General features: G+C 33.8%; 1 protein-coding gene across 1 annotated transcript; it reads left to right on the plus strand.

The window, feature by feature from the left end:
• Positions 1-393: 393 nt before the first annotated feature.
• LOC131611491 (E3 ubiquitin-protein ligase RSL1-like) lies at positions 394-3,233 on the plus strand. Its single transcript, XM_058883497.1, has 2 exons — positions 394-1,470; positions 2,918-3,233. The coding sequence occupies exons 1-2, from the start codon at positions 518-520 to the stop codon at positions 2,988-2,990; spliced, it is 1,026 nt and encodes a 341-aa protein (XP_058739480.1). The 5' UTR covers positions 394-517; the 3' UTR covers positions 2,991-3,233.
• Positions 3,234-12,476: the final 9,243 nt, after the last annotated feature.

Raw genomic sequence — 12,476 nt, forward strand, 5'->3', positions numbered from 1 at the left:
TTTATATAATTATACTTATCATTCAATATTCTAAATATCTAAACAAACTATATATATAATATCAAATAAATGTACTCGTGCGGCAGCACGGGTAGTTTACTAGTAATAAAAAAAAAATGGAATTAAAAAAATGGAGTGATCCATATTAGTGAATCACACCATAAAAAATGTAAAATTAATTTATATAATTAAGTTAATCAATGCCTAATTAACCCAGTGAATGTATGTAATTAAGTTAATCAATGCTTAATTAATTTATATAATTTATATAATCAAGTTAATCAATGCCTAATCAATGCCTAATTAACCCAGTGAATAGTGAATGTATGTAATTAAGTTAATTTATATTTAAATGATTTGGGAAATTGAAACTTAACCGAACTAAATCCTTTCCAATCAAAACGTCGCCTTACTTACTAAGTTTTGTCGCTCCACGTAACGAAGTCGTTCTTTCTTTCATTCCCAATTTTCCTCCAAAAACAAGAAAAACTTGAGTGAGCCATTAACACAAACACCAATGGCGCAACCATCATCATCCTCATCCTCATCCTCACACTCACTCCTTAATCCCGACGCCGTAGACGATGTTTACTTCTCCGTCGTCTCCGACGATGAAACTGATCCTACCCCCGTCTCCGATCACAAGTACGCTGAAGCATTACAGTTTCAAGAAGCGCTAATGTCCTCCGTCATCACTTCTTCACAACCACCACAACCACCACCATGCGTAGCATCGTCGTCAAGAACCGTCGATGAAGAGTCACTGTTCAATGAAACCCTTGTGGACTCACTCATCACTTCCCAATACGTTTCCTCGTCAACCTCACCGCCATTACTCTGCGTACCATCATCATCATCATCATCATCAAAGGCCGTTGAAGTTGACACTATCGTGAACAATGAAGAACAAGAACCGATCATCATTTGCGAGATTTGCGCTGAAGCAAAAACCGACGACGAAATGTTCAGGAACCAAAGATGTCACCATTCCTTTTGTTCCGAATGTGTTGTCAAACAAGTTGCAACAAAAATCCAAGAAAACATAACGGTTGTTTCTTGTCCCGGTTTGAACTGCAAGGGTGTGTTGGAGCTTGAAACCCTTAGGCCATTGCTTCCCAAAGAAGTGATTGATAGGTGGGATGATGCAATGTGTGAGGCTCTTTTGCTTGCTGTTCCGAAATTCTATTGTCCGTTTAAGGATTGTTCGGCGATGTTGCTTGATGAAAATGAAGAGGGGGAAGAGATTAGGGAATCTGAGTGCCCTTTTTGTCATAGGTTGTTTTGTGCTAGGTGTCATGTTTCTTGGCACCCTGGGGTTGGTTGTGAGGAGTTTCAGACATTGAATGTGGATGAAAGGGGGAGGGAGGATCTTTTGGTTAGAGAGCTTGCTAATGAGAAGAAATGGAAGAGGTGTTCTAAGTGTAGGTACTATGTTGAAAAAAAGGATGGATGTTTGCACATTACATGCAGGTTAGTTTATTCTTGTCACAAATGCAACTCATTTATAGTTTTGGAAACATATTATAAAAGGAAAAAAACAAATATTTGTCTATTTTTTAAATATGATCATGCAAGTCTCTCATAAGAAGGATAATTTGTTTAGAGATTTGCTATATTTACACCACATTTCTAACACCGTATAGCTTACACCGTATGTATTCAATTTAATTGCAAGTGTGGCACAGATTCCGATGCTCATAAATATAATAAAAAAGGTGAATTCTTATCTACCCAACTCAAAAAGTTGGGTAATGTTACCTCCTGTGTAAAATGTTTTGAAAACAACAAATAATTGTAATATTTAATAAATAATTAAATGTGTTAAAATTAGATGGCATCATATGATTGGTTGAATGTACACTACCCAACTTTTTGTGATGGGTAGAGAAGTTGTCCCCAATAAAAAAAGGAAAAAGTATACTATACAGTATAAAGGTACGGTGTAAATGTAAAATCTGGTGTCATTATATCATTTCTCATTTGTTTATGGCTTAGTTATCTATTTTGTCTCTTAATTTATGTTTGGATATTTTGAAATGAACCAACCTGAAAGGAGGGGAATGGCACTGAGCCAACTTCCATTACTCGGATATTTTAAAACAGAACAAACCATTTTCTCATTCGGCCCAAATCAAAGGATAATAATAAAATAGTGGTAAGTGATGGAACACGATGAAATGCATTCTATCACTCAACTCCATTCTCTTTGTTTACATTGATGGTATCGGATGACGCGCGGAGCTGTATGGGATGGAATAAATGGTATTCTATTGTTTGGATTATTTAAAATCGGATGGAGCGGAATAGAGTGGTATGAACTCCATTTCATTCCATCACTTACCACTATATTTCATTTTACTCTGCTCCTTTTCAGCTCCATTTATTTTATGATATCCAAACATAACCTTAATTTATTTTTGAGCCATTGGAAAATAAATTTGAAGTGAGGATACTAACGTTCAATTGAAAGAAGCTGTATTGAATTGGTTTTGTCGGTTGAACAAGTGTTCCAAAAATCAATATTGTTCATTGATTTAGTAGTTAAAAAATTGATGTAGACAAAGATAGAGAGATGGACGAGCTCCATGGAAGTCATGGACAAGCCTCTGGGTTTGTCATCTTCAATGGCACTACCACGCTATGATCATGGATGAATGTTATGCACTAATGTTGTTGTTGACTGAAATGAAATTTGCAATGTGTTCTCAATCTATGTCAGCTCAATATATAGATGAAATTATGATGAGAACCAATACGAGTTAACATAGTAAAGTAAAGTTGAATGACTAAATTGACACTTTTGAAGTTATGAAAAAACAACTTAAACCTCAAAAGTATGTTCAAAGACAAAAAGGTAATTCAACATTTGTTTTTATCCTTGGTGAACAACTGATTAAGGGGTGGTGTTTGTTTGCAGGTGCAAATATGAGTTTTGCTACGCTTGCGGTGAACAATGGACAAATACTCATGGTGGGTGCCAAAGAAATTAGATAGATCTTAGAAAGGATGATAATTCGTTGGATATCTCTGTTTCATGAAATAGATTTTGTTTGTGGTTGTTTTGATATGGATAGAGGAATGCTGCAGTTTAGAAAGACAAAATTTGAGGAAGTCTAGGGTGTTTTTTGTTTAGTAAAACGTGAATGCTTGTAAGAAAAATATGTTGCATGGTTTTAATACTTTGCTAAGTTGCTATTCCTTACCGTGATTTATGCACGCCTTGATCTTACTTGCTATTACTTTCTTATGTAACTAAGAAATGAAATCAACATCTAATTGGTAACAATGTTGCCTGTATGAAGCAATTAAGATTCGTGCTTTTGCACCAATGCATTGTCTCTTGGCTGCACTCATTCAATTATTTACAGTAAAAAATACCTATCGGATATGGAGTTTGCTTTTTAATATTCAAATTTTTAGAATTCAAACACTATAACCCCCCTTCTTCTTCTTCTCCTCCCTTAGCCTATAGAGGTATCCTATCTGAAAGTCATGATATGGTGTGTCCTCACTGTTGGCAAGTTGTTGAGAATTTAGATCACCTCTTCCTTAAGTGTCCCTGTTTGGTTTCTTATGAGCGTTTGGATGGAGATTGATGCCACAGAGGAGCAAAACTCTCTGATCTCTTATTTCCATTACTTTACCACTATATCTAATTGGAAGTTTAACTCTTCTTGCTTTTTTTGGTTAGACATTTGTTGGTCTTTGTGGACAAATAGGAATAAATTCAAGACATTGTTGAGTCCTCGAAGTTTCTTGCTTGAAAGTGATGGTTGGTTAGGAACTAAGGGCACTGTCACGTCGATTGGCATATTTGGCAATCTAACTTGAGCGGCTGTATCATTACATGCTGATATATAGTAACAACTTGTATATTGTGTGGTAAATCAATCAATCAAAGAATTATCTCTTCCTTCACTTCGATACCCTCTCTATCTCCTTTTATTTACCTTCTGTTGTGCATAATCTTCTAATAACACCAACATATTGTATCACGTGACCAGTTCAATTCTAGGAACCAATAGCGATAAAAGTTATGGTTGGAATAGGCAACAATCATTTCCCTACAAATTTTCCAATTCTTGATGGCAAGAATTGGGAGAAATGGTGTATTTAAATGCGAGTGATCTTCAACGTTTAAGATGTGTCCGAGTACGTAGCAAAGGGGTTTTAACCTCTAGCAAAAAATGCTACTGAGACTCAAAAATTGGCATTCAAGGAATCTAAGAAGGATCAAATTGTTTTACATTCACTAATGCGTTGAAGCGAAGGTGTTTGATAAAATCTTTCACGCTGCAACATCAAAAGAAACATGAGATATGCTGAAAAAAATACCATGGTGGAGATGCGAAGGTTAAGAAGGTGCACCTCCAGTCTTTGAGATAGCAATATGAAATGCTACAAATGAAAGACGAATCAGTAGCGGATTTCTTCACGAGGGTTCAAGAATTGATCAACCAAATGAAGAATTATAGAGAGATCTTGATTGAGAAAATGAAAGTTGAGAAGGTACTTCGAAGTATCACTCCTCAATATGATATGATAGTAATAAAAATTGAGGAAATCAAAGACTTGGCTATAATGAGAAAGGAGGTTTCTACGAGGATCTCTTGAAGCCAGGGAGCTGAGATTGAATCAAAGAGAGATGCAGAAAAATTATGAACAGACCCTGATTGCTCATTTGAAGAAAGAAGTGTTTGATGACATGAAGAGAATGTGGAAGCATGAAAAAGAAAAATACCAAAAGAAGCCACTCAAAATAGCAGAGAGAAGAAGAAGATTGAAGAAAAACCAAAATCCTCTGAAGGAGGAGGAGGGCTTAACAAATTTGAAATCAAGAAAAAGGTTCAAGACAGGAGAAAGATTCAATGCTTCAATTGTGAGAAGTATGGTGACTTTGCAGCTGATTGTTTGTTTGGAAAGGGAAAACAAACCAAGACTGGTGCAAGATGATTCAGATTCAAATCCTATTATGTTGATGGTAACAACCTGTGAAGTAGATCCAATATTTGATATGTGGTACTCAGATTCTGGTTGTTCTAACCTTATGACTGGACATAAAGAGTGGTTGATTGAATTTAATTCAAGCAAGAAGACAAGTGTGAAATTGGATGATAACAAAAACTTAATGGTAGAAGGCTTGGGCAAGACTTTCATGCAAATAAAGGAAACACAACATTGATAAAAGATGTGTTATTTCTCCCTGGTATACAAAGTAATATGTTGAACATTGGTCAGATGGTTGAGAAAGGTTTTTGAGTAGCCATGGAAGGAAGCTAACTGAAGTTGTATGACAAGAAGAAAAGAATGGTTCTGAAATCAACACTGGCAAGAAACAGGATTTGGAAAGCTAGCTTGAATACCACAAAACCACACTATCTTCAATCATGAATTACTGATGAAGAAAGTTGGCTTTGGCACAAGAATAAAAGACTAGGAAAATTGAATTCTATGAAGTTAGTAGAAGGATTTTCTAAGATAGTGAAACCTGATAAAGCATGTGACATTTACATTTTGTGAAGCGGTTGCCAATGAGAGCCAAACTTGTGCTGAATGTAGTTTCATCTAACACTTGTGGTCTATTTGAAACTCTTTCTTGTGGAGGAAGCAAGTGCTTCATATTATTTATATATGAATTCAGTAGGATGTTGTGGGTGTACCTGGTAAAGCCTAAAGGAAAAGCTTTAAACATGTTCAAAAGGTTTAAAGTTATGGATGAAAAGTAGAGAGGAAGACGAATTAAGATACTCAAGATAGATGAAGGGGAATACAATTCCCATGAATTCAAGTAATTCTGTAATGAAAGTGGCATCTTGAATGAAGTAGAAGTAACTCCTCCCTACACACCACAACACAATGTTATGGCTGAAACAAGGAATAGAAGCCTGGTTGAAATGGCTAGGAGCATGCTGAAACAAAATTCATTGCATCATAAATTCTAGGGTGAGGCAGTGTCTACTGCTGCTTATGTTTTAAATATATGTCCCACTGAAATCCTAAGGAATCACGTGGTATAAGAAAAGTTGGTCAGGAAAAAAGCCATGCATAACTCATCTCAAGGTATTTGGATGACTATGCTATAGACATGTGCCAGATGAAAGAAGAAACAAATTTGAAGATAAAAGTGAACTTATGATCTTAGTTGGTTACCATCCAACTAGAGCATACAAGTTACATAATCCAGTTATTGAGAAATTGATTGTTAGTAGGGATGTGATCATCAGAAAATCAGAATCCTGGGATTGGAACCAAGGTGAAGAAAGAACAAGAGTGGTTCCAATGCATGTTGACTTTGGTGAGGTGAATCGACTCACAAAATAAGACTCAAGCTAATGCAGTGAATCCTACTCAAGATGCAAAACCAACCAAAAATAGACTAATACCTGCAAGGTTGAATAATGATGAAATCATTTCTTACAATGTAGTGAATGAGGAAGGAGAATTAATACAGTTGGCAATATTAGCATGTGCAGAACCATTGGACTATCAGGATGCAATGCAAGAAAAGGTGTGGAAAGATACAATGAAGGAATATCTCAGTTCAATTAAAAAGTGTGGCACATGGAAATTGACTCAATTACCAGAAAGAAAGAAGTTGATCGGTGTGAAGTGGATTTTCAAAGTAAAACAGAATAAAGGAACAATAGTGAAGCATAAAGCAAGACTTGTGGTAAGGGGTTTACTTCAAAGACAATGCATGGATTATTCGAAGTTGTTTGCACCAGTGGCAAGGCATGAGACTATAAGACTTGTAGTGACATTAGCTTGTAGTAGAAGGTGCACATTGTCACACATGGATGTAAAATTTGCCTTTCTGAATGGTCCTCTTGATGAAAAGGTATATGTGTCACAATGGTCCAGCCTTGTATAGTCTCCATATGGTGTATATACTATACAAGGCTTTGTATGGTTTAAAACAGGCACCAAGAGCATGGAACAATATAATTAATGCTTTCTTCCTCGGTCATGCATTACTACAAATAATACATTTCACGATGAAGCTTTCACCTCAACCAGAAAAAAAGAGGTATTATGCCTAGGCGCGTCATGTTTTATTTTTTTATCATAATAAAAACAACATATTCTCTCGGTTTTTAAGAAAACTGAGGGGAAAAACAAATCAAAACACGCTTCAAATCCCAACTTTTGTAGTTTGTTTTTTTATTTGTTTATAAGTGTAAGCTAAATGAACTAACCCTTCGGTTTTTGATATAACCGAGGGATCAAATAATCAAATTTCACTATAAAAGCTCTCGTCAAACAGATTTTAACCTAATTCGTACTTATATGAATCCGAACCAAACTTGCATGCATCATTCTTTAGGATGGATTGCAAGACAAAAAAATTCTTCAATGTTCTTCTATCTAGAACAAAACATTTTTTCTGCCTTTGCAATCTATCTCACATAATGATGTTGATGTTGTTGTTGTATCTTTGCTCATTTGATAGATTGCAAGTGCAAAAAATTAATCTTGCTTCAAAGTTTTGTTGTACATTTCCAACCAAGGAAATAGTACGACATTTCTTGTGTACTCCTCTCTCTTCAAACAAACAGACTGCTAAAAAATGGTGAATTTGAATACAAAGTTCTAACATTCAAGCATCATTCTTTTAGAAGTTGGAACTTACACAAAGAATGGAACTTCAACTTACACAAAGAAGGGAGCTTAAACTTTGAAAATATTTGTTGAAAACAATTTATCTGAATATTTTACGTAAACAATATAATATTAAAAAAAAGAATTATTCACCTTGATTTTAATCCCAAATCGAGGTGATAGTTTAAAGGAGATGATAATTTAGCTCAGTTTTATAGTTAAACCGAGGGGTATAATAATCACATTTTACTATAAAAACACTCGTTAAACAGAATTTACTCCAATTCTTAATAATATGAAAATGCCCTAAAGAGATGAAAATATTTACCACCGCTACAACATATCTCTGAGATAGATTGCAAGTGCAGAAAATAAAAATTTTCATTGGCCCTGGAAACAGATCTCTAGCATCTTGCATGAGACCTCTAGCATCTAAATCTTGATATCATCGAAGATTTGTTGCATACAATGTATTTTTAATATTCTGTGAAAACAATGTAATTAAAAAAAACAAAATGTGCATTCACCTCGGTGATTTGTCACGAACGAGGTGATAGTTAAGTATTTTTTCTATACTATATACACCGACCTTAGCAAATCTTTGTCGTCTATTTAATAATTATCGACGCTCAAGACGTTGTCATTAGTGATATGCGTGAAACCTAAGGGGATATCCATTATAAAAGCACGCTGACTATTGAAAATGAAACCTAAATGAAACATATGAAACGCTTGAAACCCAAGGACGCTTGGAAAAGTTCTCTATGATGGATTACAAGAGCATACATTTTTTCTGGGTTCAAGGTTTGTTTTCTTAAATATTTATTCGAACTGAAAATGATTTGACTTTTTATATTAATTATGTTACCCTTTTTTTCATCAGAAACAATTGCATGTAAGATCCAACAGAAGATCTTCCCCAAAATTCAATAATTCGAAGATTAAAGTCTAAATCTTGAGGGAGTTTGATTTTTATCTAGATCCCTACGGAATTTGATTTTTATCTTGAACTCTAAAGAATTTGACTTTTATTTTAATTTTAATATTATGTGTATACAATGTAATATTGGATAAACAAAGTAATATTCTAGGTAAAATGAAACAACTTCAAATAATAATAATAATAATAATAATAATAATAATAATAATAATAAGGCTTAAATATAGTTTTCGTCCCTGTAAGTTAGCGTGTTTTTGATTTTCGTCCCTGTAAGTTATTTTTTTGGGTTTTAGTCCCTATATCTTACTTTTTGCTTGAGGTTTAGTCCCTAAAGCCAAAATCTGCAGGAAAATCTGCAGGTTACCTGCGGATTTACTTGTGAATTTTCCTACGGATTTTGATTTTAGGGACTAAAACGAACGCGAAACTGAAATATAAGGACTAAAACCCAAAAAAATAACTTACAGGGACGAAAATCAAAAACACGCTAACTTACAGGGACGAAAAGTGTATTTAAGCCTAATAATAATAATATCCCTAGTTTTTTTTTAATAAACTGAGATGAAAGATACACTAGTTTTGAAAATAATAAAAGTGCAATTGTTGGGGTTCGAATCCATGTGCATATAACTATATCCCCTCGGTTTTTTTAATCACCGAGGTGTTAAGTGAAAACTTTTTATGACACCCTTCGTTACCTCGCTACTTTAGCCGAGGTAAAATACATTTCGCTTTCGAGGTTAAAAACTTTATTTGTTGTAGTGATGGTTTTAAAAGGTGTTCAGTTGAGTATGGTGTGTATGTCAAATACAAGCAAGACGAAATACTACTACTGATATGTTTGTATGTGGATGACCTCTTGATAAATGGAGAATCTCGACTTCAAATTGAAGAGCTCAAGAGTACAATGAAGTCAGAATTTGATATGACATATCTATGTAACATGTCCTACTTCCTTGGTATGGATTTATTTTATAAAGAAGATGGAATGATATTGCATCAAGAAAATTATGTTACCAACTTGCTGAAAATATTCAGCATGTTGGACTGCAATGCTGTTGGGACTCCTGTTGAATTAGGTAAAAGTCTGAAAGGATTTGATGATGAAGAAAAGGTAGATGCCACCTTGTACAAGCATATGCTTGGATCATTTAGGTACTTATGTAATAATCGACCAAATATCAATTTTATTGTAGGAGTATTGAGCAAATTCATGCATTATCCAAGAAAGTCTCATTTGTTGGCTTAAAAAGAGTACTATGATACATCAAAAGAACTTTGAAGCATGATGTATTCTTTTCATATGGAAGAAAAGGAAGCAAGGAAGAAGTGATAAGATTTTATGACTCAGGCTGGTGTGGTGATAGATTGGACATGAGAAGCACCACATATAATGTTTTCTAGTTTCAAGGAGCTCCAATCTCTTGGATCTCCAAGAAGAAATTTGTTGTAGTCCTGTCTAGCTGTGAGGCAAAATATATTGTTAATTGTTTCAGCTGTTTGGATTAAAGTTGTACTAACTGAATTTGGAGTTAGCGTTCAAGTACCAATCAAGCTTCTTGTTGACAACAAATCTTCAATAAATTTAGTAAAGAATCTTGTCTCTCATGGAATGTCCAAGCATATTGAAACAATGTTTCATTACATAAGGGAACAAGTGAACAAAGGAAGGTTGGCAATAAGATATTGTCCTACCAAAGATCAAACTGGTGATATCTTGACTAAAGCTGTAAAAGGAGAACAGATCTCTAAACTGAAGGCAGAAATGGAAATGGTGGCATTTGATTCAAACCTGCAGCACGGAGTTTGAATTGGGTAGATGTATAACTTGTTGGAAGTTTGAATTAAGAAGTTTGAATTAAGAGAGTGTGTTGTGTAGTAATTCACACTTAATAAGTCTATGTTAGAAATTCAGTTACATGCTAATTGTATAGTTTGTTAATTCTTTTATCTAGTAACATGTTAACAGCTTGTGTATTGTGTGTAGAGCTGTCAAATGGGCCGGCCCGGACCAGCCCGCCTCGGCCCGGTGGGCCAGCGTGTTTTAATGGGCTGGCCCGGCCCAGCCCAATTGCTAAATGGGCCACATAAAATGAGCCCGACCCATTTTTCAAAGGCCCGTGCGGCCCGATGGGCCAGCCCGGCCCGTATTTCAATATTATAATTTTAATTTTTAAAAAGGATGTAATGGATAAATGCAATACAACATAAGTAAAAAGTTATCATAAACGTATATAAGTGATGTTTAAAATATTTATCCACAAATATATATATATATATATATATATATATAAATATATATATATATATATATATATATATATATATATATATATATATATATATATATATATATATATATACCACAAAATCATCCATGTAAAAGTATAAAGTAACTTAATATTATCACTAATACTTATCAAATTTTTTCTACATCTCACAATCATTTCCTTGATCACATCATTTTGAAAATATATGTTGATCCTCTTTAACTTTTCTTTATAACTTGAAAACACATTTATAAAATCATATCTTATCTCAATCTTTTTTCTCCAAAATTTACCAAAATCTTTTTTTAATGGGCCAGCCCGAAGCCCGCTTGGCCCGGCCCGGCCCAGCCCATAAAAAACATAGGCCCGGTGGGCTGGCCCAAAAAGATAGGGTCGTCTTTTTTTAAGGTATTTTGCGGCCCGGCCCGCGCTAAATTATAGGGCTTTTGGGCCGGCCCAATGGGCCGAGCCCATTTTGACAGCTCTAATTGTGTGGTGAATCAATCAATAAAGAATTATCTCTTCCTTCACTTCAATACTCTGGGCCTGTTTGTTTCAGCTTTAAAAAAAATGGATTTTTTCTTTGTATTTTTAAAAATAGATTTTCTAAAATCGTTTTTTAAAATATTACAAATTTTTTATATTCGTTTTTTCTAGAATAAAACACTAATTTTGACATCCTAGAACATAAATATAGATGATTGAAGACCAAAACTTAGTCAAAATCGCATTTTTTTCAAAAAGTTGTATTTCAAAAATGATTTTTATGAAAATCTATTTGAAATAGCTTCAAAATTAAGTGATTTTTTGAAATTTTAATATCCAAATTTTTTTCCTATTAATATATGAAATACCTAAAATCACATTTTAAAAATAACTATTCAAACAAAATTTTCATTTGAAACTTTTATAAAAAATTTCTTTCACAAAATTTTATAACACTATAAAAATCATTTTTAAAAAAAGCCAAAACAAATGGGCCCTCTATCTATCTCCTTCTCTTATTTAATTTCAGTTGTGCATAATCTTCTATAACACCAACTCTGGCAAACTTTTAAAGAGAAAGTACAATAAGACAATTATCAATAAAATTTTCTAGGAATGTGTGGGAGAATTTTCATAGATATTGCTCCTTTATTTTACAATAATGTTATTTCTTTAATGTTGCAAAAAGGTGAAGATTTTTTAAGATATATATATATATATATATATATATATATATATATATATATATATATATATATATATATATATATATATATATATATATATATATATATATATATATATTTCTGTTACCCGATATGGTATAGGATTTAAGACTCAGCTCGATAAAATTAGCGGTTGGGCGATAAGCTAACTTATAGTTTATAGCTTATGAATGATGACTGATGGCTGATAGCTTATAATTTATAGGCTAAATTACAGTTTTGGTACCCCTGTTTTGGGTTTTTCACGATTTTGGTCCCCCTATTTTCTTTTTAAACAGTTTTGGTCCCCCATCCCAATTTTGATGCAACTTTTCATGCACTGTTCATGTACGGACATGTACTGTTCATGCACTGTTCATGGACAAAATTGGGATTGGGGACCAAAACTGTTTAAAAAGAAAATAGGGGGACCAAAATCGTGAAAAACCTAAAACAGGGGGACCAAAACTGTAATTT

Source organism: Vicia villosa, linkage group LG1 (genome assembly GCF_029867415.1).
Source record: "Vicia villosa cultivar HV-30 ecotype Madison, WI linkage group LG1, Vvil1.0, whole genome shotgun sequence".
NCBI lineage: Eukaryota > Viridiplantae > Streptophyta > Magnoliopsida > Fabales > Fabaceae > Vicia > Vicia villosa.

What these genes read in the sequence shown, in the direction of transcription:
- LOC131611491 (XM_058883497.1), top strand. Translation starts at nt 518, where the DNA reads ATGGCGCAACCATCATCATCCTCATCCTCATCCTCACACTCACTCCTT. An exon ending in TGTTTGCACATTACATGCAG is followed by an intron (nt 1,471 to 2,917) that starts GTTAGTTTATTC and finishes GTTTGTTTGCAG; the next exon opens with GTGCAAATATGAGTTTTGCT.